The 24,690-nt window shown below is 38.5% G+C and overlaps 1 protein-coding gene across 1 annotated transcript; it reads right to left on the bottom strand.

The window, feature by feature from the left end:
• Positions 1-4,305: 4,305 nt before the first annotated feature.
• Positions 4,306-24,423, bottom strand: cnot11.L (CCR4-NOT transcription complex subunit 11 L homeolog). The gene is made up of 7 exons (XM_018247064.2): positions 23,767-24,423; positions 21,804-21,968; positions 19,955-20,107; positions 18,497-18,699; positions 16,346-16,548; positions 15,415-15,511; positions 4,306-5,456 (listed from the first exon to the last, which is right to left on the bottom strand). Exons 1-7 carry the CDS (start codon positions 24,086-24,088, stop codon positions 5,259-5,261), a joined length of 1,341 nt encoding a protein of 446 aa, XP_018102553.1. The 5' UTR covers positions 24,089-24,423; the 3' UTR covers positions 4,306-5,258.
• Between the last annotated feature and the right edge of the window lie 267 nt (positions 24,424-24,690).

Below are 24,690 nucleotides of genomic sequence, written 5' to 3'. Positions count from 1 at the left end.
GAGAAAGCACAATTCTAAAGCAAATGTAATGGTTGCTTTGAGTATCCTTCTGTTTAAATGTCACATTTTTAATCTTCTTGTTGGGCTTTTAATGGTCGGCTTCATAAAGAAAAAAAAAAATCATCCGTATCCTTCATATTACCACACTTATAGTTATTAGTTATAAAAATATGTACACCTGTAATGACCTATTCATTATTTGTTTTACTTTTATCGCAACAAATGGAACCAGGGATGCCCCGAATCCAGCATATGGCCAAACTGAAAGCAAACCCTTAGAGGCTCATTTATCAAAGGTCGGATTTCGAATATAATGTATTAATTCAAATATAATCACAATTCATCTGGGAGGTAATTTAAGAAAAAATTTGAATGTCTAATATTCGATCGAATGGTTCCGACCCGAAAATTCGAATTAATTTTTCTCCCAAAATAATAACTTTGTGAGGAAGGCTATTAACATCTCCAAATGGAACTCTGCCATTCACTTGTACATGAACCTGGCAAGTTTTAGGTGCCGAATATACGAATTAGGATTCTTTGCATTGTCGAGGTGTGATAACTCATACATTCAAATGTTCGAATAAAGGATTAAAATTCGAATGTGTGAATTTTGAAACTTCGAATTCTAATCTATTATTTGACCCTTGATAAATCTGACCTTTAGCGTCACATTATTCTTATTATAAATGTGTTTATAAAGCATTAACATACTTGGCAGCACTGTATAATAAATAGCATGGCAGAATATTGCATAGGATGCAATATTTTGATTTCTCTCATGAGAATCTACAAAATTGGTTTGGATTATATGTTTTGTAGTGTGTATTTGGGCAGAATCATTTGTGGAGCATTTGATATATGGATGGATTTGGGGTACCCCTAGCTGGAATTGATGTTCCATGTAACTGGAAGCAGGAACTGTCTCAATCTTGTGAACCCAGTCAGCCCAGGTCTTGCCTTTCAGTTAAATGACTGCAGTGCTGTTCTTAGGAGCCTCTTCACAGCTCCATCTGTGTTTCATTGACAATAGGACGTGGATGATTTCAATCTTTAGTTTCACTTCCGAAATGTAAAAATAATTTGACTTGTGCAAGGGACACTTGGCCTTAAAATTAACCCTTGGTATGCTGTAGACAATAGTGATGTAATTATGCTGCAAATTGGCTGTTCTATTTGGCACTTTTCATAAGGTGAAAATGACATAAAGGATGGTAGCTAATTAGCAAAAGAAATGCTATATACATATATTTATATGGTTGCATTGATCTGTAGCCTATCATCCCATTAAATACCATGTAGCAAGAGAAGCTGTAAAAGTCAAATCATTCTGCGATTGTCTACAACATATGAGTTGATCTTTAAGAGAGCATCCCTTTAACATTAGTGTTGTCTTTCACTGACAGGTGGTCACATTCCAAAGGCTTTAGCTCATACTCAATCAAGATGCTTTTACATGACGTTTTCTTATAAAACTATTATTTATGTATCAATAAAATTATCACTAATACTAGTAGGACATATGTTTCTGTTATGTTATATTGGAAGGTATTTAACCCAAATCGAGTAAACCATGTATTAACTGGAGCAAATCAAATTGTCCAAGTATCATCTGATCAGCTCTGTTGCAGTAAGATCACCAATTGCTCTGATTGGCCGTTTGTTGCCAGCAGTGCTGATTTTCCAACCAAGCTTAAAATGTATAGAGTGGCAGTATGGTGGACTTAAAGGACCAGTAATATCAAAAAATGAAATTCTTTTAAAGTAATAAATATAATGTAATGTTGCCCTGCACTAGTAAAACTGCTGTTTTTGCTTCAGAACCACTACTATTGTTTCTATAAATAAGCTGCTGTGTAGCAATGGGGGCAGCTATTCAAAGGAGAAAAGGCTCAAGTTACACAGCAGATAGCAGATAAGCTATGTAGAACATAATGTTATCTGTTATCCATTATTTATCCTGTGCCATATAGCCGTATTTCAATTTCCGCCATTGCTACTCAGCAGCTTGTTGATATGAACTATAATAGTGTTTCTGAAGCAAACACATCAGTTTTACCAGCGCAGGGCAACACTACATGATATTTTCAGTACTTTAAAACACTTTCAGTTTTTGGTGTTACTGGTCCTTTAACAACAATGTTACAGGACTGAGATTGATGACTGGTTGTCATACTGTTATTATTCTCTGTTTTAATTTTAAAGCAACAAGCAGCTATTAAGCCGCAGTTGTCTTAAAAGTTCCCCTTGAAATGCGTAGGGTGCCTTTGTGACCCTATTTGTCCTATAGCTTCTGTGTTATAGGAGCGAGCTACAAAAAGTATATGCAGCAAATTGTAAGCAGCTGGATTCATGGAATACATAACATTACAGAAGGTGAGAGATTTTGTGTATATGGTTAAAGGATTCTTTGGATTTTGGTCATCTGATGAATGCAGTCGGACAGTTTTGCAAAATGTAAGCTTGTCAGCCAGCTGGGAACGCACAGGCACCTCTGTGCTGGTATATTGTTTCAGATGGTTTACTGGTCCTTTGTTTTAGGCTGGTTTAGCTGCTCAAAGCGGTCACATTCTAACAAATTGATACATTCATCTACTTTGATAAGCGTCAATCAGTTAAATATTTCCGGACTCCATTAAAAATAAATGGGTGATTTCAAAAAAACACATTTTTTAAAATGCTTAAATTCACCCCACCCTGTGCACCTTGGCATTGGAGTAATAACTGGGTCCTTAATAGTAGTATGGGGTCACTTGAATTCTGATGGCCGCCCTATGTTTGTGCTACACCCATGGAGCAACAAATTGCTCAAAAATGCCTGTGTGCCATTGTCCTCTTTTGGCATAAGATTCATAAAATAGCCGTAGTAATGTGGTCATGGTTTAAAAACTGAAAACAAATATTCCCCTGAGTTGGCTGGCATATATTTAGATTTCACTTGTTGTAGTGGTTGATGATGTGAGGTTTGTGTTATTCACAATGGCATGTATATGTGCAGTTTGCTGACCTGCAAACCATTGCTACCTCCAGATATGCTGCATAGGTCTCTTCCCAGAATTTTGAATCAACTCTTTCCCTCACTCTGGTACATTCTAGGAGAGAAGCTACTGAAGATTTCATCTATATTTCATACAAAAGATAACCAGCAGTTCTCAGATGGGTTGACTGGGAGAGAAGAGGATTAGAATGCAGAAGACTAGGGCTTTGAAGGGGTTAATATGGGTTAAAAGCCCATGATTGATGCAGATTGGAGAAGAGAAGTGCTAAAATGAATTTAGCAGAGATAGTACAGATATAGGACCTGTTATCCAGAATGCTCGACACCAGGGGTTTTCCAGGTAAGGGGCCTTTCTGTAATTTGGATCTTCATACATTAAGTCTACTAAAAAAAAAAAAAGGTTTTTAAATATTAAATAAACCCAATCGGATTGTTTTGTTTCCAATAAGGATTAATTATATCTGAGTTGAGGTTGACTACAATGTTCTGTTTTATTATTAAAAAGGACATTTTTCAAAATGTGAATTTGCTTAAAATGATTTGCTTGAAATAGTCAATGGAGATGGCCATCATGTAATTTATATATTTAGGGATAATGGGTTTCCAAATAACAGATCCCATACCTGTATATAGGAAGGAAAAGATCCAGCATAGTGTGAACCTGAAGTCCTAGAAAGAGCAATGGAGAAATATTACATTGATCCGGGTTGGATTTGGGAAAAAGTCTCCTCCCTAAAAAGCAAAGTATTGCCAGGCTGAAAAGGACTGTTATAATCAAAAGCTATTGCTTGCTTTTATTACATATTGGGGGTATAATGCCAACCAATCCTTATCTGGTACGTTGGCAGCCAGAAGCCAGACAGGGAATTGCTTTCTTGAAGAAAGCACTCAGATTGTTAACCCAACACTGCAGTGTGCTTCTGGGCCCATAAGCTCATTTGTAACACAGACAAATTGTGATTTGCAGGACAAATCTACCACCCACTACTCATGCTGAAATAAATATACCCACAATGTAGTAGGGTCAAATTCAGCCCAATAAATCTTGATATGTATGGCTACTAGACTAGAAGCCTGCACAAGCAGTTTGTGGAGCAATAGCTTCCCCTAGTGGCCAAAGCTCTTTCGACCCTGTTTTACACCACCATAAAAAACTTTTGGAGCAGGCACTCAATGAAAGCAATCTTCCACCAGGCAGATAAAATCAAAGTGAAGAGTTTGTGTCCACAGTCTTACACATCTAAGTGCTCAGGGCAGTGCAGCTGGGCCTCTTCCCTTGTGTGGTGAGTTATCAGTTTCTACTTGCAGACCCTAAACGACAGATTTATTATTGATACGGATTTACACCACGCACACAATCAGCACAGTATAAATGTACCTCTATGTAAGAACACTGAAGAGAACAGCTTGGGAGCAGAAATTAGGAGAATTAAGTCATTTTCCAAGGAGGTCTTATAGCCTGTGGCAACCAATTGGCAGGCAGCAGTCACTGTTCACCTGTAGTACAAACTGTGACTGCTACATATAACTCCCATGAAACTGTGTCTGTGGGTAAGTACTTGGGGCAGAATGGATCCACTTACCCATGAGAAAAATTCCTAGTGGGGCAAAAGAAAACAGACCAATGTCATACCACATGAATAAACTTTTTTTCAGCTCGTAATTTTCTTTTTTTAAACAATCTTTTCAATACCTGTACAATAGGGCGTCAGCTCGCAGAGTGAAATGACAGCAGCCTACAAGATTCAGGCATGGCCCTTCATACCTATTGTGCCCCAAACAGTCCAGCAAATGTAAAATCAGCAATGGCCGGATACCTTCAAGCAAGTATCCATTAAAGAAAAAAAAAAAAAAAAAGTCAAAACTTTGAGCATAGCTTTAAGAAGTGCAATGATTTGCCTGCAAATAACATTGTTCCTTTCTGGCAGGAGAGCACTTCCATAGTTCTGTAAGGGCATCAGAAGATCATCTTTTATTCCAACACTTATTAGTTATGGAAATGTAGATCAAACCAGCCAACAAATAGTCACAGAATATTTACAAATTTAAATATTTAGAAGTATTTTTGGGATTGTGCTAACGTGTATACAATTGAAAAAACTATTTAATGGGCATAAAATGCTTCTATGCTGTAGCAATACACCATGCCCTGAGGACAGTACATCAAAATGCGTACAACTAAAAATTAAAAAAACTGTAATTTACAAGACTCCAGCTACAGAAAGCAGTTCCTTTACAAAGGTAACGAGAATGCAACATCTTATTTTGAAGGCTTTGCCTCTGAAGGGTTTTCTCCAGTGTCCAATGTTTTCAACAACCTGAACAAGCCGGCTGCTTCCCGGATTCTGCTGAACTCTATACAGAAAGCCTGCACCTCTATGAACAAGTCCTGCACGTTGATTATCTTGTTTCGAATCAACGACTGGAGGAAAACACAAACTAGTCGCACCAACCGATTCTGTAAAAGATACACACAGAAATAAAGAAATCGGCATACTCATACATGAACAGCTATTATAAGCAGGGCAGGTGAATTGTAGCTCTACTCACACAAATATTTACTATACATCTGGAGGTTACAGCAAAGGAAATCATTAAAAACAAAGTACCATCCGCATCAAATATATTTACTTGGAAAGTCAGCACAGAAGGTAAGTCTTTCTAGAGCTTTGAAAGCAAAATGTTGCAAAAAAAAAAAAGGAAAGGAAATCATGATAATATTTATGGGAAACCATTCCTATAGTGTATGAGCAAAGGTAGGTGGGCACTTGCCTGCTAAACATACCATTCCCAAAGCAAGGGGATTAAGATGAAGCTTTTCAACTAAGGGATCCACAGAACATTTACTTTACAAAAGTCAGAGGCAAAACAACCATGATGGATCCCCCCCCTTCCTTCTGTAACCATACTGTATAACAATTTCCCTCTTCTTTAGATGCAGAATCATGACCAAGTCCCTTTAATGACGCACTCTTTTCTCATTCCCTGCAAATAAACTGCTTGCCTCTGCCTTTTCTGTAGGTTTTAGTGGCTATGCATGATATCCAGGAAAGGGTAGCCTTCAACTTGCTATAACTCCAAAATAAGTGGGTTTCCAAATGAGAAAGATAATGGAGATTCAGCAACCCAAAGCACTACTGTTTTGGGTAACTAATCCTAGGAGACTGAACAATATTTAATGAATCTTTTGAGCTACACAATCAAATTGAATTGCATCAATTGTAAGCAACCCTGGGTCAGTCACCATCAGCGACCATAAACTCTTATTTGATCAAATTTGGACCTATTTTAACCCTTTCGCTGCCAGCCAATTTGGCCTAGTTGAAACTTCTATTGCCAGACCGTTTTTGAACATTTTTTGCTCTTTCACTTTAGGGGACTTGCCTGGGGGGGTCTTTTAGTTTACCCACGAAAACAAGGTATCGTTTTTCTCAGGACAACCTAAGCTTTCAAAATATGCTAGTATTTTGTTGTCATTCCACTCCAGTAAAAAGATATGGGGTTCTAAATGTATAAAAAAAAAACAAAAAAAAAAAACAGTTTCACATGATAAAAACACATATATCAGAAGCATAATTTATTTTATGCATGAGAACATGGCAGATTTGGAAAGTTCTGTGTCTCCTGAACGCGCCAATACCAAATATATATAGTTTTATGGAGATTTCTTACTTCTATAGATCAAAAACTTCGAAGCAGTAAACTACCAAATTTCCAAAGCACTGCTCTACAAAACTGCATACATCTGATTTCAAGACCAAACATTCCACTAACAGTAGGTTTACCCTAAAAAACTACCCCTTATTAGAAAGAACAGATTCTAACGAGTTCAAAATGGGTAAATATATATTTGTACTCCAAACTACCAAGTTGCAATTCTTTCCTAAAGTTAGCAGTTTTTATAAAAATGTGTTACATTTTTGAAAAATTACCTCAAAGTGTCCAGTCTACAGCATCGTATCTACCACATATCATTATATACCAAGATACAACACCCTAAATATGAAAGCCCAGGGTTCGCTGAACAGTTTGATGCCCAATATGCATAGGTACACCTAAGTATGTGGCGTATAGGGGCCCCAAAACGAAGACACCCCATATGAGTTATCAGTTCTGGAATTCCAAATACTGCAAAATCAGCACATTTACAGCATTTCTCAAGGGGCAAAAGTACAAAAATGCATGTTCACCCCAGAAAACCATATATTTTTGGAAAGTACACATTCTGACGAATCTAATATGGGTATGCATGTCTTTCTACTCCAAAGTACCAAGCCGTAAAGCGCTCCTACATTTGCCAATTTTTATGACATTACCGAAAATCATCTCAATATTGCAACTCTGAAGCATCGTATCTCCCACATATCATTATATACCAAGATAAAACACACTAAATATGAAAGCCCAGGGTTCGCTGAACAGTTTGATGCCCAATATGCATAGGTACACCTAAGTATGTGGCGTATAGGGGCCCCAGAATGAAGACACCCCATATGAGTTATCAGTTCTGGAATTCCAAATACTGCAAAATCAGCACATTTACAGCATTTCTCAAGGGGCAAAAGTACAAAAATGCATGTTCACCCCAGAAAACCATATATTTTTGGAAAGTACACATTCTGACGAATCTAATATGGGTATGCATGTCTTTCTACTCCAAAGTACCAAGCCGTAAAGCGCTCCTACATTTGCCAATTTTTATGACATTACCGAAAATCATCTCAATATTGCAACTCTGAAGCATCGTATCTCCCACATATCATTATATACCAAGATAAAACACACTAAATATGAAAGCCCAGGGTTCGCTGAACAGTTTGATGCCCAATATGCATAGGTACACCTAAGTATGTGGCGTATAGGGGCCCCAGAACGAAGACACCCCATATGAGTTATCAGTTCTGGAATTCCAAATACTGCAAAATCAGCACATTTACAGCATTTCTCAAGGGGCAAAAATACAAAAATGCATGTTCACCCCAGAAAACCATATAATTTTGGAAAGTACACATTCTGACGAATCTAATATGGGTATGCATGTCTTTCTACTCCAAAGTACCAAGCCGTAAAGCGCTCCTACATTTGCCAATTTTTATGACATTACCGAAAATCATCTCAATATTGCAACTCTGAAGCATCGTATCTCCCACATATCATTATATACCAAGATAAAACACACTAAATATGAAAGCCCAGGGTTCGCTGAACAGTTTGATGCCCAATATGCATAGGTACACCTAAGTATGTGGCGTATAGGGGCCCCAGAACGAAGACACCCCATATGAGTTATCAGTTCTGGAATTCCAAATACTGCAAAATCAGCACATTTACAGCATTTCTCAAGGGGCAAAAATACAAAAATGCATGTTCACCCCAGAAAACCATATATTTTTGGAAAGTACACATTCTGACGAATCTAATATGGGTATGCATGTGTTTCTACTCCAAAGTACCAAGCCGTAAAGCGTTCCTACATTTGGCAATTTTTATGACATTACCGAATATCATCTCAATATTGCAACTCTGAAGCATCGTATCTCCCACATATCATTATATACCAAGATAAAACACACTAAATATGAAAGCCCAGGGTTCACTGAACAGTTTGATGCCCAATATGCATAGGTACACCTAAGTATATGGCGTATCGGGGCCCCAAAACGAAGACACCCCATATGAGTTATCAGTTCTGGAATTCCAAATACTGCAAAATCAGCACATTTACAGCATTTCTCAAGGGGCAAAAGTACAAAAATGCATGTTCACCCCAGAAAACCATATATTTTTGGAAAGTACACATTCTGACGAATCTAATATGGGTATGCATGTCTTTCTACTCCAAAGTACCAAGCCGTAAAGCGCTCCTACATTTGCCAATTTTTATGACATTACCGAAAATCATCTCAATATTGCAACTCTGAAGCATCGTATCTTCCACATATCATTATATACCAAGATAAAACACACTAAATATGAAAGCCCAGGGTTCGCTGAACAGTTTGATGCCCAATATGCATAGGTACACCTAAGTATGTGGCGTATCGGGGCCCCAAAACGAAGACACCCCATATGAGTTATCAGTTCTGGAATTCCAAATACTGCAAAATCAGCACATTTACAGCATTTCTCAAGGGGCAAAAATACAAAAATGCATGTTCACCCCAGAAAACCATATATTTTTGGAAAGTACACATTCTGACGAATCTAATATGGGTATGCATGTCTTTCTACTCCAAAGTACCAAGCCGTAAAGCGCTCCTACATTTGCCAATTTTTATGACATTACTGAAAATCATCTCAATATTGCAATTCTGAAGCATCGTATCTCCCACATATCATTATATACCAAGATAAAACACACTAAATATGAAAGCCCAGGGTTCGCTGAACAGTTTGATGCCCAATATGCATAGGTACACCTAAGTATGTGGCGTATAGGGGCCCCAGAACGAAGACACCCCATATGAGTTATCAGTTCTGGAATTCCAAATACTGCAAAATCAGCACATTTACAGCATTTCTCAAGGGGCAAAAATACAAAAATGCATGTTCACCCCAGAAAACCATATATTTTTGGAAAGTACACATTCTGACGAATCTAATATGGGTATACATGTCTTTCTACTCCAAAGTACCAAGCCGTAAAGCGTTCCTACATTTGGCAATTTTTATGACATTACCGAATATCATCTCGATATTGCAACTCTGAAGCATCGTATCTCCCACACATCATTATATACCAAGATAAAACACACTAAATATGAAAGCCCAGGGTTCGCTGAACAGTTTGATGCCCAATATGCATAGGTACACTCAAGTATGTGGCGTATCGGGGCCCCAAAACGAAGACACCCCATACAAGTTATCAGTTCTGGAATTCCAAATACTGCAAAATCAGCACATTTACAGCATTTCTCAAGGGGCAAAAATACAAAAATGCATGTTCACCCCAGAAAACCATATATTTTTGGAAAGTACACATTCTGACGAATCTAATATGGGTATGCATGTCTTTCTACTCCAAAGTACCAAGCCGTAAAGCGTTCCTACATTTGGCAATTTTTATGACATTACCAAAAATCATCTCAATATTGCAACTCTGAAGCATCGTATCTCCCACATATCATTATATACCAATATAAAACACACTAAATATGAAAGCCAGGGTCCGCTGAATAGTTTGATGCCCAATATGCATAAGTACACCTAAGTATGTAGCGTATAGGGGTCCCAGAACGAAGACAGTTCTGTAATTCCAAATACTGCAAAATCAGCACATTTACAGCATTTTATGAGGGGCAAAAGTACAAAAATGCATGTTCACCCCAGAAAACCATATACTTTTGGAAAGTACACATTCTGACGAATCTAAAATGGGTATGCATGTCTTTCTACTCCAAATTACCAAGCAGCAAAGCTTTCCTACATTTCGCAGTTTTTATGACATTTACAAAAATCTCCTCAATACTCCAACTCTAAAGCATTGTATCTCCTACATATCATTATATACCAAGATAAAACTCCCTAAACTTGAAAGTCTGGGTCCGCTGAACAGTATGATACCCAATATGCATAGGTACACCTAAGTATGTGGCATATAGGGGCCCCAGAAAGAAGACACCCCGTACGAGTTCTGTAATTCCAGATACTGCAAAATCAGCACATATACAGGATTTTGTGACAGGCAAAGGTACAAAAAATTACGTTCACCCCAGAAAACCATATATTTTTGGAAAGTACACATTCTACCGAATAAAAATTTGCTAAAACTGTCTTTCTACTCCAAACGTACATACTGCAAAGCAATGCTAAATGCAGTGGTTTTTATGATATTTCTGAAAATCGCCTAAAAATATTGCAGTTGGTCGCACTTATCCAACCCAATTTCTTACATACAAATGGAAAACACCCTAAATATTGACTTCAAGAGTCTACTGAACAGTTTGATGCCCAATATGCATAGATATACCAAAGCAGGTGGGCACGTGCGGACCCCAAATGAAAACAGTGCATAAGAACTTTCTCGGCTGTCAATTCGCCTTCTGTGAACATAGCACACTGACTGCATATAATTTGCTGTAAGACCCCCTAACAGTACAAAAACCCCCCAAAACTATATATTTTTGGAAAGTACACATTCTGCCGAATAAAAATTTGCTAAAACTGTCTTTCTACTCCAAACGTACATACTGCAAAGCAACGTTAAAGGCAGCGGTTTTTATGATATTTCTGAAAATTGCCTAAAAATATTGCAGTTGGTTGCATTTATCTCACCCAATTTCTTACATACAATTAGAAAATACCATAAATATTGACGCCAAGGGTCTACTGAACAGTATGATGCCCAATATGCATAGATATACCAAAGCAGGTGGGCACGTGCGGACCCCAAATGAAAACAGTGCATAAGAATTTCCTCGGCTGTCAATTCGCCTTCTGTGAACATAGCACTCTGACTGCATATAATGTGCTGTAAGACCCCCATACAGTACAAAGACCCCCAAAACAATATATTTTTGGAAAGTACACATCCTGCCAGATAAAAATTTGCTAAAACTGTCTTTCTACTCCAAACGTACATACTGCAAAGCAACGCTAAAGGCAGCGGTTTTTATGATATTTCTGAAAATCGCCTATAAATATTGCAGTTGGTCGCACTTATCTCACCCAATTTCTTACATACAAATGGAAAACACCCTAAATATTGATGTCAAGGGTCTACTGAACAGTATGATGCCCAATATGCATAGATATACCAAAGCAGGTGGGCATGTGCGGACCCCAAATGAAAACAGTGCATAAGAATTTTCTCGGCTGTCAATTCGCCTTCTGTGAACATAGCACACTGACTGCATATAATGTGCTGTAAGACCCCCTAACAGTACAAAGACCCCCCAAAACCATATATTTTTGGAAAGTACACATTGTGCCGAATAAAAATTAGCTAAAACTGTCTTTCTACTCCAAACGTACATACTGCAAAGCAACGCTAAAGGCAGCAGTTTTTATGATATTTCTGAAAATCGCCTAAAAATATTGCAGTTGGTCGCATTTATCTCACCCAATTTCTTACATACAATTAGAAAACACCATAAATATTGACGCCAAGGGTCTACTGAACAGTATGATGCCCAATATGCATAGATATACCAAAGCAGGTGGGCACGTGCGGACCCCAAATGAAAACAGTGCATAAGAATTTTCTCGGCTGTCAATTCGCCTTCTGTGAACATAGCACACTGACTGCATATAATGTGCCGTAAGACCCCCTAACAGTACAAAGACCCCCCAAAACCATATATTTTTGGAAAGTACACATTCTGCCGAATAAAAATTTGCTAAAACTGTCTTTCTACTCCAAACGTACATACTGCAAAGCAACGCTAAAGGCAGCAGTTTTTATGATATTTCTGAAAATCGCCTAAAAATATTGCAGTTGGTCGCATTTATCTCACCCAATTTCTTACATACAATTAGAAAACACCATAAATATTGACGCCAAGGGTCTACTGAACAGTTTGATGCCCATTATGCATAGATATACCAAAGCAGGTGGGCCAAATGAAAATAGTGCATAAGAATTTTCTCGGCTGTCAATTCGCCTTCTGTGAACATAGCATACTGACTGCATATAATGTGCCGTAAGACCCCCTAACAGTACAAAGACCCCCCAAAACCATATATTTTTGGAAAGTACACATTCTGACGAACACAGAATTGCTAAAAATGTGTTTCTACCCCAAATGATCAAAGTGTAAGCGATGCTAAAAAATGACACAAGGAAAAACAATGCAAGCATAAAACTGCAATAAAAATCACAAAAAATCAAATACAATTAGGAAAATCAACGAAATAACAAAATGACAGCGTGGTTAGTGGTCAGAATGCTTGATCCAGTAGTCACGCTATGAAATCTAACGTTTTTTGGGGAAATAACAAGAGGGAAACTTGAAAATGAAGAGCTAAAAAAAAAAAAAGTACAAAAAACCCCTATAAGTGTGTGTTTGTGTATGCATGGATTTACAGCTCTAAAAAGTGTATACATTTGTGCATATGTGTATGTGAGTGTGTAAATAAGTGCCAAAGTGTGAAAAATCAAAAAAATCAGAAAAGTAAAAAAAAAAAAAAAAACCTACTTTTACTAATATGTGCATTGTGTACATGTAAATGCTTGTAAATGTACTAAATAAGTAAAAAAAAGGGGGCACTTACCGAATCTAGATGAAGGGGGTCCTTTTCAGAGCTGTAGGGTCCAGGATCGATGAGTCAGAGCAGCAGGAAGTGCGTGGGCGGCGCTGGAACACGTGAGGTCCGGGTCCTGCGACAAGGAAGCTGTTGCTGCGTCTGTGTCGCTCCTGGAGAAGGGTGTCGGCGAGGATCGGCGATCTGCTGCAGGTAAGCTCGTTGCCTAGGGGGTTGTGGCGCTGATCGCTCCTCTCTGCACGCTGTTTTTGCTGCGCGTGCAGAGGGAGCGCTGACTTAGTAAAGAACGTAGCTCCTACGTTCTTGGCACTTAAAGCCTTTTTTAAAAGAACGTAGGAGCTACGTTCTTGGCACTTAAAGGGTTAAAGGGAACCCGTCACCCAAAAAAAATATTCCAAATCCTTTTTAATCACATTAGTCAAGCAAAATGAACTTTAATTACACTGTAAAAATTATTTGAATCTTGTTTCCTTCTGTCTGGGAATTCATAATTATAGCATGGAGGCAGGAGCCATTTTGTGGACACTGCTATTAAGGCAAGCCTTGTATCATCTCAAAATCTTGTTTGTGCACCAGAATGGGGGACCTGATGTCCATCCCCATGCCCTGGCTACACAATTAAATGGTTATGAGCGAGGGGGGAATATGGGGAGAGCAGTGACATCTAGGAAGTGCTGAATGGAAAGTGAAAGTAATTGACTGCCCCGCCTCTATGCCTAAGGCACAGAAGAGGGGCAGGCAATATTTGATTGAATGCTGAGATTTTTAAATGAGTTTACAACAGCTATGAAGGTATTAATAAAAAAAAAAAAGAAATTGGGGTTCTTATTTAATTTGAAAAGGAGTTTTATTATACAGCTTTTTATGTCTGGGTGACGGGGCCACTTTAATATATGAAGAGATAAGAGTGCCAGTGCTAGATCATCTGACTTAATCTATCTGATCTAAAGAGAGGGAATAACAACTGAGAATCTTATACATAGCAGTATATGTTCCAAACCCTGGATTTACCCCCATCATGTGCTGTGCCCCCCACACTGGGAGCCCACTGTTGGTGCATGTGGGTATGTTAGGGGAAACATATATGCACAGCACTCAATGAGAGAGACGCTTTTGTAGATATCAGGATTTTAGATTTAAGCCTTAAGTGGTTATTATCAAAGAACAAAGATTATAGAACACAACACTAGTTACAGAATTGCTGTGTTGTAGAAGAAGCACAAGGTTAAAGGCCATTCTTTTATTAGAATGTAGAATGTTTGCACAGAACAAGGAATACATCTGTTGTCTCATGTCACAAGTATAGTGCAAGGCCAAGCAAGACACATCGTCTCAGAAACTACAGCATAGATACCATTCTGGACACTGTGCTGACACAGTAGTTACACCTTATTTGGCTATTGTACTGAGACTGTGAGTCTGTCCCTAGATGGAAATAGTGACATAGTTATGTTAAACCAAGAATGATGATTGGATGCCTCTGGATCAGCCCCATGGAAGAAGAAATGGTTAAATAGTCATCTGTTGTATTGCTTATTGTCCCCCAACGTCCTCACGAGCTTTCAGGGCGTGTGAGCTATTATTTAATACTCTGTATTGTAATACTCTGTATTAATGTATACCTCAAATAAAGCTGCCTGGTTAATTTCCTGAGAGAATCTGTTTGGTTCAAGTCAGGCCCAGGGGGAACTTCGGGGCCAGGCTCGATTTGAGTAAGTATTTATTTAAATCCAAGAGGGACTTACTCATCGTGGCTGAGAATTTTATATCCCTGGAGGACTATAGGAGCATAAATCCGACAGCTTTTACATACACCCCCATCAACACTGGCCCTATTGGACTGGGATTAGACAATAGATAGTATCTACTTTCTTTTTTACTCCATTAGGGGCTAAACTGTAAAAATTCCACAACAACTCCAAGATACCACAGTTACCCACAAATAGAAAAAAACTGGGAAGGAAAAAAACCATATCCATAGCTGGATGCCTCCTTTTTCCATTTATTATGGTAGTGTCCACAAGTCACTTATTGTCACTTGCAGAAAAACCATTCCCTCAATACAGTACTCACCCCAGAACTATAGCTGCTGGGACCTTTGCATGGGCTTGTCATTATTAAAAATGTATTAAACCATTCCGCCCTCTTCAACATCAGAACTGAAGGGACCTTTAACTGGACGGACCGTATGTTGTGTTTTGCATGTTCCTTACCTGCATATACTTGTCCTTAATCTGCTCACATGTGGATATACAGTTTGAGATGTAAAGGTGAATGAACTCAGGAGGAAGATCCACTGCTGTTGTTAGTCTTAAAAGAAAAAAAATATTAATTTGTTTATAGAAGATCAAATAGATGAAGGAACAAGACGATATAGGTGATATGCTGCTTCCCTAATACTAACGGGTTTCTCCTCAGCTTTCCCCGACTTCATCGGGGGGGGGGGGGGCTACATTGTGTGCCACCTCATTGAAAAAAGAACAAGAGGTGGAGAGGCCACACTACAGGCAGGGGCGATCTTGGCCCATCCGCCGCCTGAGGCAGCAGTTGCTGCTGCCCCCCCCTCCCCTGGAAATTCGCTCTTAAAGTACCAGGAGCAGCATTTTTGCTGCCCCTGGTGCCTAGTGGGGCGCTGCCGCCTGAGGCGACAGCCTCAACTTGCCTCATTGGCGAAGCACCCCTGACTACAGGGAGCCAAAAGTTCTGGGTGCACATGAGACTAAACAGCACTGGCTGCACAGTAACACAATGATCTATTACCATCCTGGGTCTTAAATTGCTCTTTAATCAACTAATGAACTAATCAATGACAAGAATGATTCATAAGTAAAATACTTTGTTACTTCATTAAGGTTTTTAGTTTAAGGCTTACATAGCAGAGTAAAATAGTTTGGGACACTCAAACTTTGTTATAGAGAAGCAACATGCACTTTAGCCTGCGTCTATGTGTTTGTGCGTGTCTATGGGAAATTTAACTTGGTAAAAAAAAAAATTGCATCTTTTCAGGCACAAAATATTACATTTTTTCCACCAAGCTTTGGATAAATCAGGCCCCTCAATATGTAGTTTTGCTTGCAGGCTCACTATATTCCATTCACCATGTTATGTGTGTTTCATCAGGAGGAGAAATCTGCAAGGACTCACCTATTGACAACTTCCATGGAATGTAAAGACATATCCATGTTGACAAGCACTGAGAAGTATTCAGTTATTTGACTTGATTGCATTAACTTGAGCAGCATTTCAATAGCAACCAATGGATTGTTTTCTACCAAATCTGGAAGCTTGGCAGGAGTGAGGCCAATGTGATACACCAACTTAGGGTCTTTTTCTATTTCCCCGAGAAGCTAGTAGAAGGAATGTAAAGAAAAAAAATTAACAGAATTTAACAAAATATATATAAAAGTATGAGGGAGTATATGGCAAACAAAATGTCACTTAGATAATATATGACAGGACCCCTGTCAAATGCCAGAAAGACAACATACTGTACAAAACAGACTTATTTAACTGAAATATACTAGTCTGACATATATTAGCAAGATAAGACCCCTATGTTAACATCAAGGGGGTTATTTACTAAACATGAATCTGGTCAGGTTTTTTGGGGCAATAAAAAAAAAAAAACAAAAAAAAAATTTTTTGTGGGGGGAATTTTTTTTTTTCAAGATTTATTATACACCGATGGTGCAAAAAGCCCGAATCCGAAAATCCGCCATCTCAGACCTGTCGAGGTCACGTATAAGTCAATGGGAGATGTCCCTATCCCACCCTTCCCAGCTATAGTCAGGTGATCCCACTGGTGTCTAATAAAAGGGCAGCCAAGTTTGGGAGTTTTACTTTGAAAGCAGCTAGTAAGTTGCAGGTAAAACTTAGTCCCTTTGCAAAATGTATAAGCAATTGAATTCTTAATGAATCAGATGAAAATTAAGCGTAGGACTGGCCAGATATGGGATGACTTTGACGTAGTTGGCCAGCTTAAATATATTGCAATATATGGACAAACAATCCCTGTTTTGTTTAAAGGGTAAGGCATTTTTCAGTAGCAGTATGCACAAAATGTCTCTGTCTTAAATATATTGATAATGGGTTGAGTGCAGAGGACTCTTGTATTTGCCTATCCCAATTTGAACATATCGTGATTTTCACTGGGTTTAGCCCAATAATGTGATAAGTTCAGGGTTTTTGGGCAAATCCCCCCAAAAAACAAGCGACTCGGGAAAAAAAGTCTGAGAAAGAATACAATTCGGGTTTTCATGCGATTTTATCCGTTTTTTTCCCGATTTATTTGAGTTTTTAATTAATAAATAAGGCAAAATCAGGCATGGGAGTTTGGTCAAGCTTTTTTATTTTAAATGTATTTATTAAATAACCCCCAAAGTTAAACAGTTTAGGGGGATGCATTGAATCCACAATTTTAGGATTTGGCCGAATACCAAATTTACCACAAAATATATGGACAAATTAGGACCATTATTTGCATATACAAAGTAGCAAATCACAGGGAGAAAACTTCTGGTCTTAAGTCATGTGATAAATACCCCATTTCATAACCTGTGTGTGTGTATATATATATATATATATATATATATATATATATATATATATATATATATATATATATATATATATATATATATATATATATATATATATATATAAATGCACTCTAACTATCTAACTACAACCATATGTCTTCATATGAACACACTCATGGAATTTTACAGTATGGAGTATATTATTCCACATATATTTTTCACTGATATACAAACTACTGGATAGGTGCACTCAGAAAACAATGGAAATGCCTAGGTGCTGGAACATATATCAAAGAAATACGCACTCATAGGTCTTTTGTGATGAAAAAAATGGGTTTATTCAACGTTTCGGCTCTTAGACTCGAGTCTCTCGTCTCTCTCTCTTATATTGCTTTAAAGTGGACGTTAAAGAATCCCACCTACAGGTAGCTGGTGGACATTTCTATATGAAATTTAGACTGAAAGCATGTTCTTCTACCATTCACTGCCATTCTTGTATTTAACAGTCTTATTTCTTATTTTTAATTGGTAAAATCTCTCACTCTATCCTTCTGGATTATAGACCAGTACGGACTACCAGTTGAAACAAGCTGCATGCCCCTGTCTGTAAAGTCTCCTGTCAATCCCACTCTTCTATTTAGACACTGATGTTTTGTTATTTTTGGCAGTACCCCATTAGAACACATACAGCTGCAAAATACAACTACATATTATCTTACACTGTTTATGTTATTATCTTTATTTTATAACTCTTTACCTGAGTTTGCTGAGGGGAAGAAAGTGGGCTTTTAAAAGCCTTAGCCATAATCCTCTTAATTTCCACTCCAGTGCTGTTCTTCACGCACATGGATCGGTCCCATTTAACAGCATGATCTGGTTCAATAAGATTGAGCCAAGCTAACTCATCCTCACAAACATGAAGTGGAGGTGGGGGACGGATAAACTCTGGACGAAAGTGGCCTAGAAACATCAATTAAAGACAAGTATATATACATTTGTTTGTGAATTCATACAAATTGCTTATAGAAACAACTTTAAAATCTCTATTAAGGGATTTGATATACTGGGTTTACTTTTTTCCCCCCATTATTCTATTCTATTGTATTTATGCACACTTCTAAATAGCAATGTCCAGTTTTATGCTGCTATATTAAGGGGGTTATGTATCAAAGGTCGAGTTTGTGAGGTTTTTTCTACCTCAAACAAACTCACAACTCAAATGTTTTCTTATTTATGAAAAAAACAAAATGTAAAAAACTTGAATCAATGCAATCGGGGGGGAAACTCAAAGAATCATATTGCTCAAGTTATCGGCGAAAAAAAGCTTGCATTGATTGAAGTTTTTAAGCGCAAACCACCGGAAAAAAAACCCTGAAAATCATGAAGGCTAAAAACATCTTCAAATGGTTGAAGTTACCTCTGCCATTGACTTCTACATGACCTTGGCAGATATTAGCTGGAGCATTTTCAGATTTGAGCTATTTTCAGCTTCTGGACATAATAGATCTCTAGAAATTTGCGTTTTTGTTATCCCAAAATTTTTTAGTTTTTACTGAAACTAATAAATGTATCAATTGAGGAGTTGCAAAGAGAAGTACGTAGTAACCTTTGTATCTCTCCTGCAGCCCTCCAGTTAACTAGTTCAGGTGCCGTAGTGTTAAATAATTTAAAACTCAACTTTTATTAGTCCCACTAAAAACATTTTCGCCACAAAGACACATCATTGAGAATCCACTTCAATGAAGCTGGATCATATCCATAAAATAACATACAACTTAAAAACACATAAGTGGACAAGATTGGGGGAGAGAAGTGAGCTGATAACTTCTCAGCCACTATCTATGTAGATATATTCTTCAGTGGGGTGTATTTAAATTCCCCCTTTACTGTTGTAAATAACTGGGCCTATTTTTACTGAAACTACCCTCAAAAAACTAGAATTTCCTGCAGATTCTGCAGTGGTATAAAACTATAGATATTGGATAGGATCTGTGATATCTTTGATCAAAATGCTCTTTTATACAGATATCTTGAATCATGGACATAATGCATGAGAGACCTGCCACTTTATGAGAGAAGCTTAGGAGACAATCCATCTGATTACACTTGTTTTTCAAAATGTAGATACATTTTTCACCAATTATTACTCTACTTTACTAAATATCAAAACCTTGTTTTTGGGCACAAATACAAACTTAAAAAACAAAACCCTTACTTTCAATTGGCGGTTTTGGACCACTGACTAAAGCTTCTATTATTTGTGATGCAACAGAACTGTCAAAGCCAGAATTGGAAGAATCTGGGTCCGGATCACTTAGAATACTGGGGAAGCTGGCTTTGCTTTGTGTTGGGAGCTCAGACTGGCGCTCTGGAGGGAAAGAAAAAAAAAATATTTGTCAAATCATTTTTCTAGTGGTTTTACTAGAACATGAGATTGAACCTATCTCCATTGAAAACCTGTAATCAACATTTACTTAGAACATAATTAGGTATTTTTATATGTCCAATATAACATTACAAAGAGAATATGTTGCAATGCAACAAGTTGCAAAAATCCAGATTGGTGGCAAAACAATCCTATTGAGTTTATTTAATGGATTTTTATCAGCCTTAAAGTGATGGCAACTACTGATATATCCCTTATTCAGAAACCCCTGGTCCCTGCATAATCACATCTTATACCTGTACAGTTTTATCATCTTCCTTTGAACAAATGACACTTTTATAGAGGAGAGTGGAGAACAGGCAGAAGTCCGAATTCATTTTCAGCAAGGTTGAAAATATGTGTATGCTGTCCTTTTAACATGGAAAGCACAAAAGCAACCATCACAATTAATATGCAGAATGGTAAATAGCTTGCTTCTGTCATATGCTGGCCATACATTACAAGATCCACTTGTATAGTGAAGTCACCAACTGAGCGGATCTTTCACAGATATTCCCACCTTGAGCGGGGCAATTTCAGGCTGATCCAAACAATTGGTCCAAGGGCCAAGATTGGATTATAATTGCTGCTATGCTGGCCATCAGAACAAGGACTGCATCAACATGTAGATGGGAAAATCGGTCAGTTAGTGAACTTGAATACCTCCATAGCAACTAGCCACAGCTTTCCTACTAGATGAGAAACCCCAAATATTTGGGCAGATCACTTGTCAGTCATAAGAAATGGCTACTTCCTGCTACCGATGATGATGATGACACACTAAGTTGCTAATTTATTATGCTGTGTAAAAACAAGTGTCAAAACTGCCACATATCACCATGTAAAAAAATGGCTTACTATCGAGTTTTCTTGTAAATTTCAACGACTGTGTACAAATCCAGTTGTAACTGTAAGCAGCTGCTTCAAAAAACTATGGCAAAATACAGCGGCTTCCATTGCATCTTCTGCCGGAACTTGTTTGGTGCTTGAATTTCCCCACTGATTTTAACGGATTACACGAGATCTGAAGCGGTGTAGCAAAATGGTGTCGTGTTCGGACAACAGACAAACCTTGAAATATTCACAGTTTATGTTACACAGGTTTTTACACTGTTTTTTGGGGGGAGATTCCTTTTACACAGCATAATAAATAGGCCTCAAAGACACTAAGGAGAGAGAGTTCTTACCTGTACCAAAATTAAACATGATTTTAAAAAAAGAGGTTTTTAGAAGTATTAGACAGTTGGAAAGTGCTTTAACAGTTTTTGCTTTAATGTTTTTATCCCCTTTAAGTCTCTTCTTAATTAGATATGTCTGCATCGATTAAGCTGCAAATGAGTTAATCCCCAAAAAATGGTAATTTCAGAACATGACAGATGGCTGCAAAACAATAAAGACAAAAAAAAAAAGCACAGGGCAGTACTAGGCTCAAGTGTCATTTTAACTGCTCCATCGAGTGACAACGTTTACTAGATTTTTTTAATTTCAGAAGTTATCATCACTGGCATGAAACTTATTTCCAGTGCTAAAGAAAAGAACATCCCATTTTTTGTTTAATACTCCGCATTTAACACGTTGAGCTGTCATAAGACAGTTTCAACCTCGATATGTTAATTTTGAATGTTCTCGAATGCCTTACCGGCAAGAGCTAGCTGTAGTCCACTGATGTCCACTGGCTGAGCCAAACTGGTCACATCCATCACAGCAATCTGGCGGGGTGTCTTTTTAAATAGCTCCCTTGGAGGTGCCAACATCAACTGTGAGAGGAAAAATTTTTCTGGTGGAGTAATTGGCGGCAGAAATCCTGTAAAACAAATAAATATATATATAGATGTATGTATAAACACGTATTTTGTATACTGATCTCCACAATTATTTGCACCCTTAATCATTAATGCAAAAAAAAGCAATATGAAATCTAAACAGTAAAATTATATTAAAAATGCAAGGTGCAGCTATTTGTTCAATATTCAGCCAACCTCCAGTACATAGGTATACATCAATGATGTAACAAACTGCACAATGCAAATTCCAATTCCATGTTCCCTAAATATAATGGTAAAATTTTATCTGAAGGAAATCGATAGACAATTCAATAGACCAATTTCACAGGCTCAACCATCATCGATTTCTTTGAGTCCACCAGGGAGACAGCGCCATAATAAATGACCACAATAACACATTCATTCATACGAATGTCAAATGTTACAAAAGTAACAACCCCACCAAAGAACTTTATAAACAAAAAGGATGACAAAAAAAGTAAAGCAGGATACACACAGAAATGTGCTTCTTAGGTTATTTATTTCCAGTTGGGCCCTCTGAACCTATTTTTACTCTTAATTATTTTAAGACCCTTGCATGTTACAAATTAATGTAAAGTTCTGAGTAACTTGAGATGCTCTATATCAATGTATGATGTTGTTGTTGTTCCTGGTAAGTATCAACACATCTCCCAGTCTCCTTAGCTTCAATAATTAGATATGTTGTTAAACAGATTTAAATGAATTTAAGCGATTCATGCGGCTTCATTGCACAATATAATACAATGGGTTTATTATTGTATAATGAAGCGGAATTAATGCAAGGCTGTCTTTTATTAGGGAGCTAGCACACGGGCAGATACAGGGAGATTTAGTTGCCTCGTGAGGCAACTTCGGGCGATTCGGAAATCGAAGCACCGTGAATGCATTGGTGCTGCTGTTTTCTCATTATAGATTGTCGCCCCGCAGAAGAGGCGATTAGTCACCAGGCAACTAAATCTCCCCAAATCTGCCAGTGTGCTAGCTCCCTTATAGGGTACAACATGGATGTATTAGCCCATCTACAAAAGTGTTTGCAGGCTGTGTGTGCCTATAGTGACCACGGAATGTTCTGATAGTAGAAACTAGAGGTGGGTAGATTACCTATGTCTAGGGTTGCCACCTTTTCTGGAAAAAAATACTGGCCTTCCTATAGATTTATCTTTTTTTCCCTATTAATAAGATTGGGATCAGCAATCATTTTTACCGGCCAGGCCGGTAAAATACAGGCCAGGTGGCAACCCTACCTATGTCCCAAGCCTGTCTGTTAGCCAAATTCTGGACTAGGGATGCCTTCCATCTTTCCAGCTGTACATGTTCCTATATGACACCCCTGACCCTTATCTAACTTTTGCTATAGAATAACCTATTGTCTGTAACTTTTCATTTAGCTTTCTTTTCTTTTTTAAGTTCTCTTCGTCTGCCTATGAGTATCTTACAACTTAAAATACTATCTAGTTGTTGGGGCCTCTGAATTCAGCAAGGTGTTTCTTCTGTATAAATTGGCCCTTCTCCTGGTCACACCACTGCCTGGTTGCTAGGCTAAATTGGACCCTAGCAACCAGAGAGCTGCTGAAATTCCAAACTGGAGAGCCACTGAACAAAAAGCTAAATAGCTACAAATAAAACAAAAAAAAAAAAAACAGAACAGGAAGAGCACTAACAACTTGCCTCCGAATATCACTGTGTAACTAACAATTGTCTCACTGGCCAATGACAGCTACACTGAGGTAAAGCGGATACACTGGCCTCCAGCTTGGGGTTCAACTACAGCTCCCAACACCTTCCTGCAACAATTACCTGACAGGGGTCTCTCTATCTCCTCTACAGAAGGAGGCGGTGGGTTGAGCAGGTGGGCGAAGACTGCAGCGAAGGGGTTTGCGGCAAGCGGCTCGGTGCGGTACATCTCCCAGAGCAGGTAAAGCGCGGTGAGGCGCTGCGGGACACTGGGCAGTAGGTCTGGCTGCTGCAGAAGCATGACTAGCACGGAACCCACACGGAAATGGTCTGCTTTGGAGAAGTAGTGATGGAAGGCGGCTGAAAGGCCCTCGAATGTGTTACTGCACGCCTCCTCCGTCATTATACCCAGTAGGTTGGACAGTTCCTTCCCACACAGGCTCATCTTGGCGGGAACACGGATAACTTGCGAGAGGAACGCCACTGCCGTCTCCGGCGGCCAACACAGCCCGCGCCTTCTCCCGTCTTATTACATGTATGACGGCCTACACCAGCAGCCGGCCTGTCACTGTTCCTTCAAACGCTTGTCAATAAAGTTTTGTATTTCTTATGGATGGATGTTCTCTGTGTAATATTCCTCTGTGCTCCCCAGCTGAGATAAATATCATTGAATAGACTTAGAGGATTTCCCAAATAGACAGGGGATAGTTTTAGAGACGCACACAGAGAGCAGGAAGTGACGAGCGTTCTGTTCATAGCTAGTTTTGGAATGGTAGCGGCTAGTTCCTATTCTCGGAAAGGACCTGACGTCATGACCATGTGATCCTACCATGTGACCACTCCACTGCGGATTAGGAAGCGGCAAATTCAAACATGGGAAAGTGCTAATGGGGTCTAGTGGATGGCCGCCGACTCTTGAGAGGACCTGCAACTTAATCCCCGGGTTTGCCAACTTGTATTGTAGGTTTAGTACAGGTTGTAACGTCTACCTCAGGTTGTAGGGCAGTTCATTGTATCGCTGGATGATTGAAGGGATCACTGCCTCTG

Source organism: Xenopus laevis, chromosome 2L (genome assembly GCF_017654675.1).
Source record: "Xenopus laevis strain J_2021 chromosome 2L, Xenopus_laevis_v10.1, whole genome shotgun sequence".
NCBI lineage: Eukaryota > Metazoa > Chordata > Amphibia > Anura > Pipidae > Xenopus > Xenopus laevis.
The sequence above is the reverse complement of the archived record's forward strand: the minus strand, read 5'-3'. Positions and strand labels throughout refer to the sequence as shown.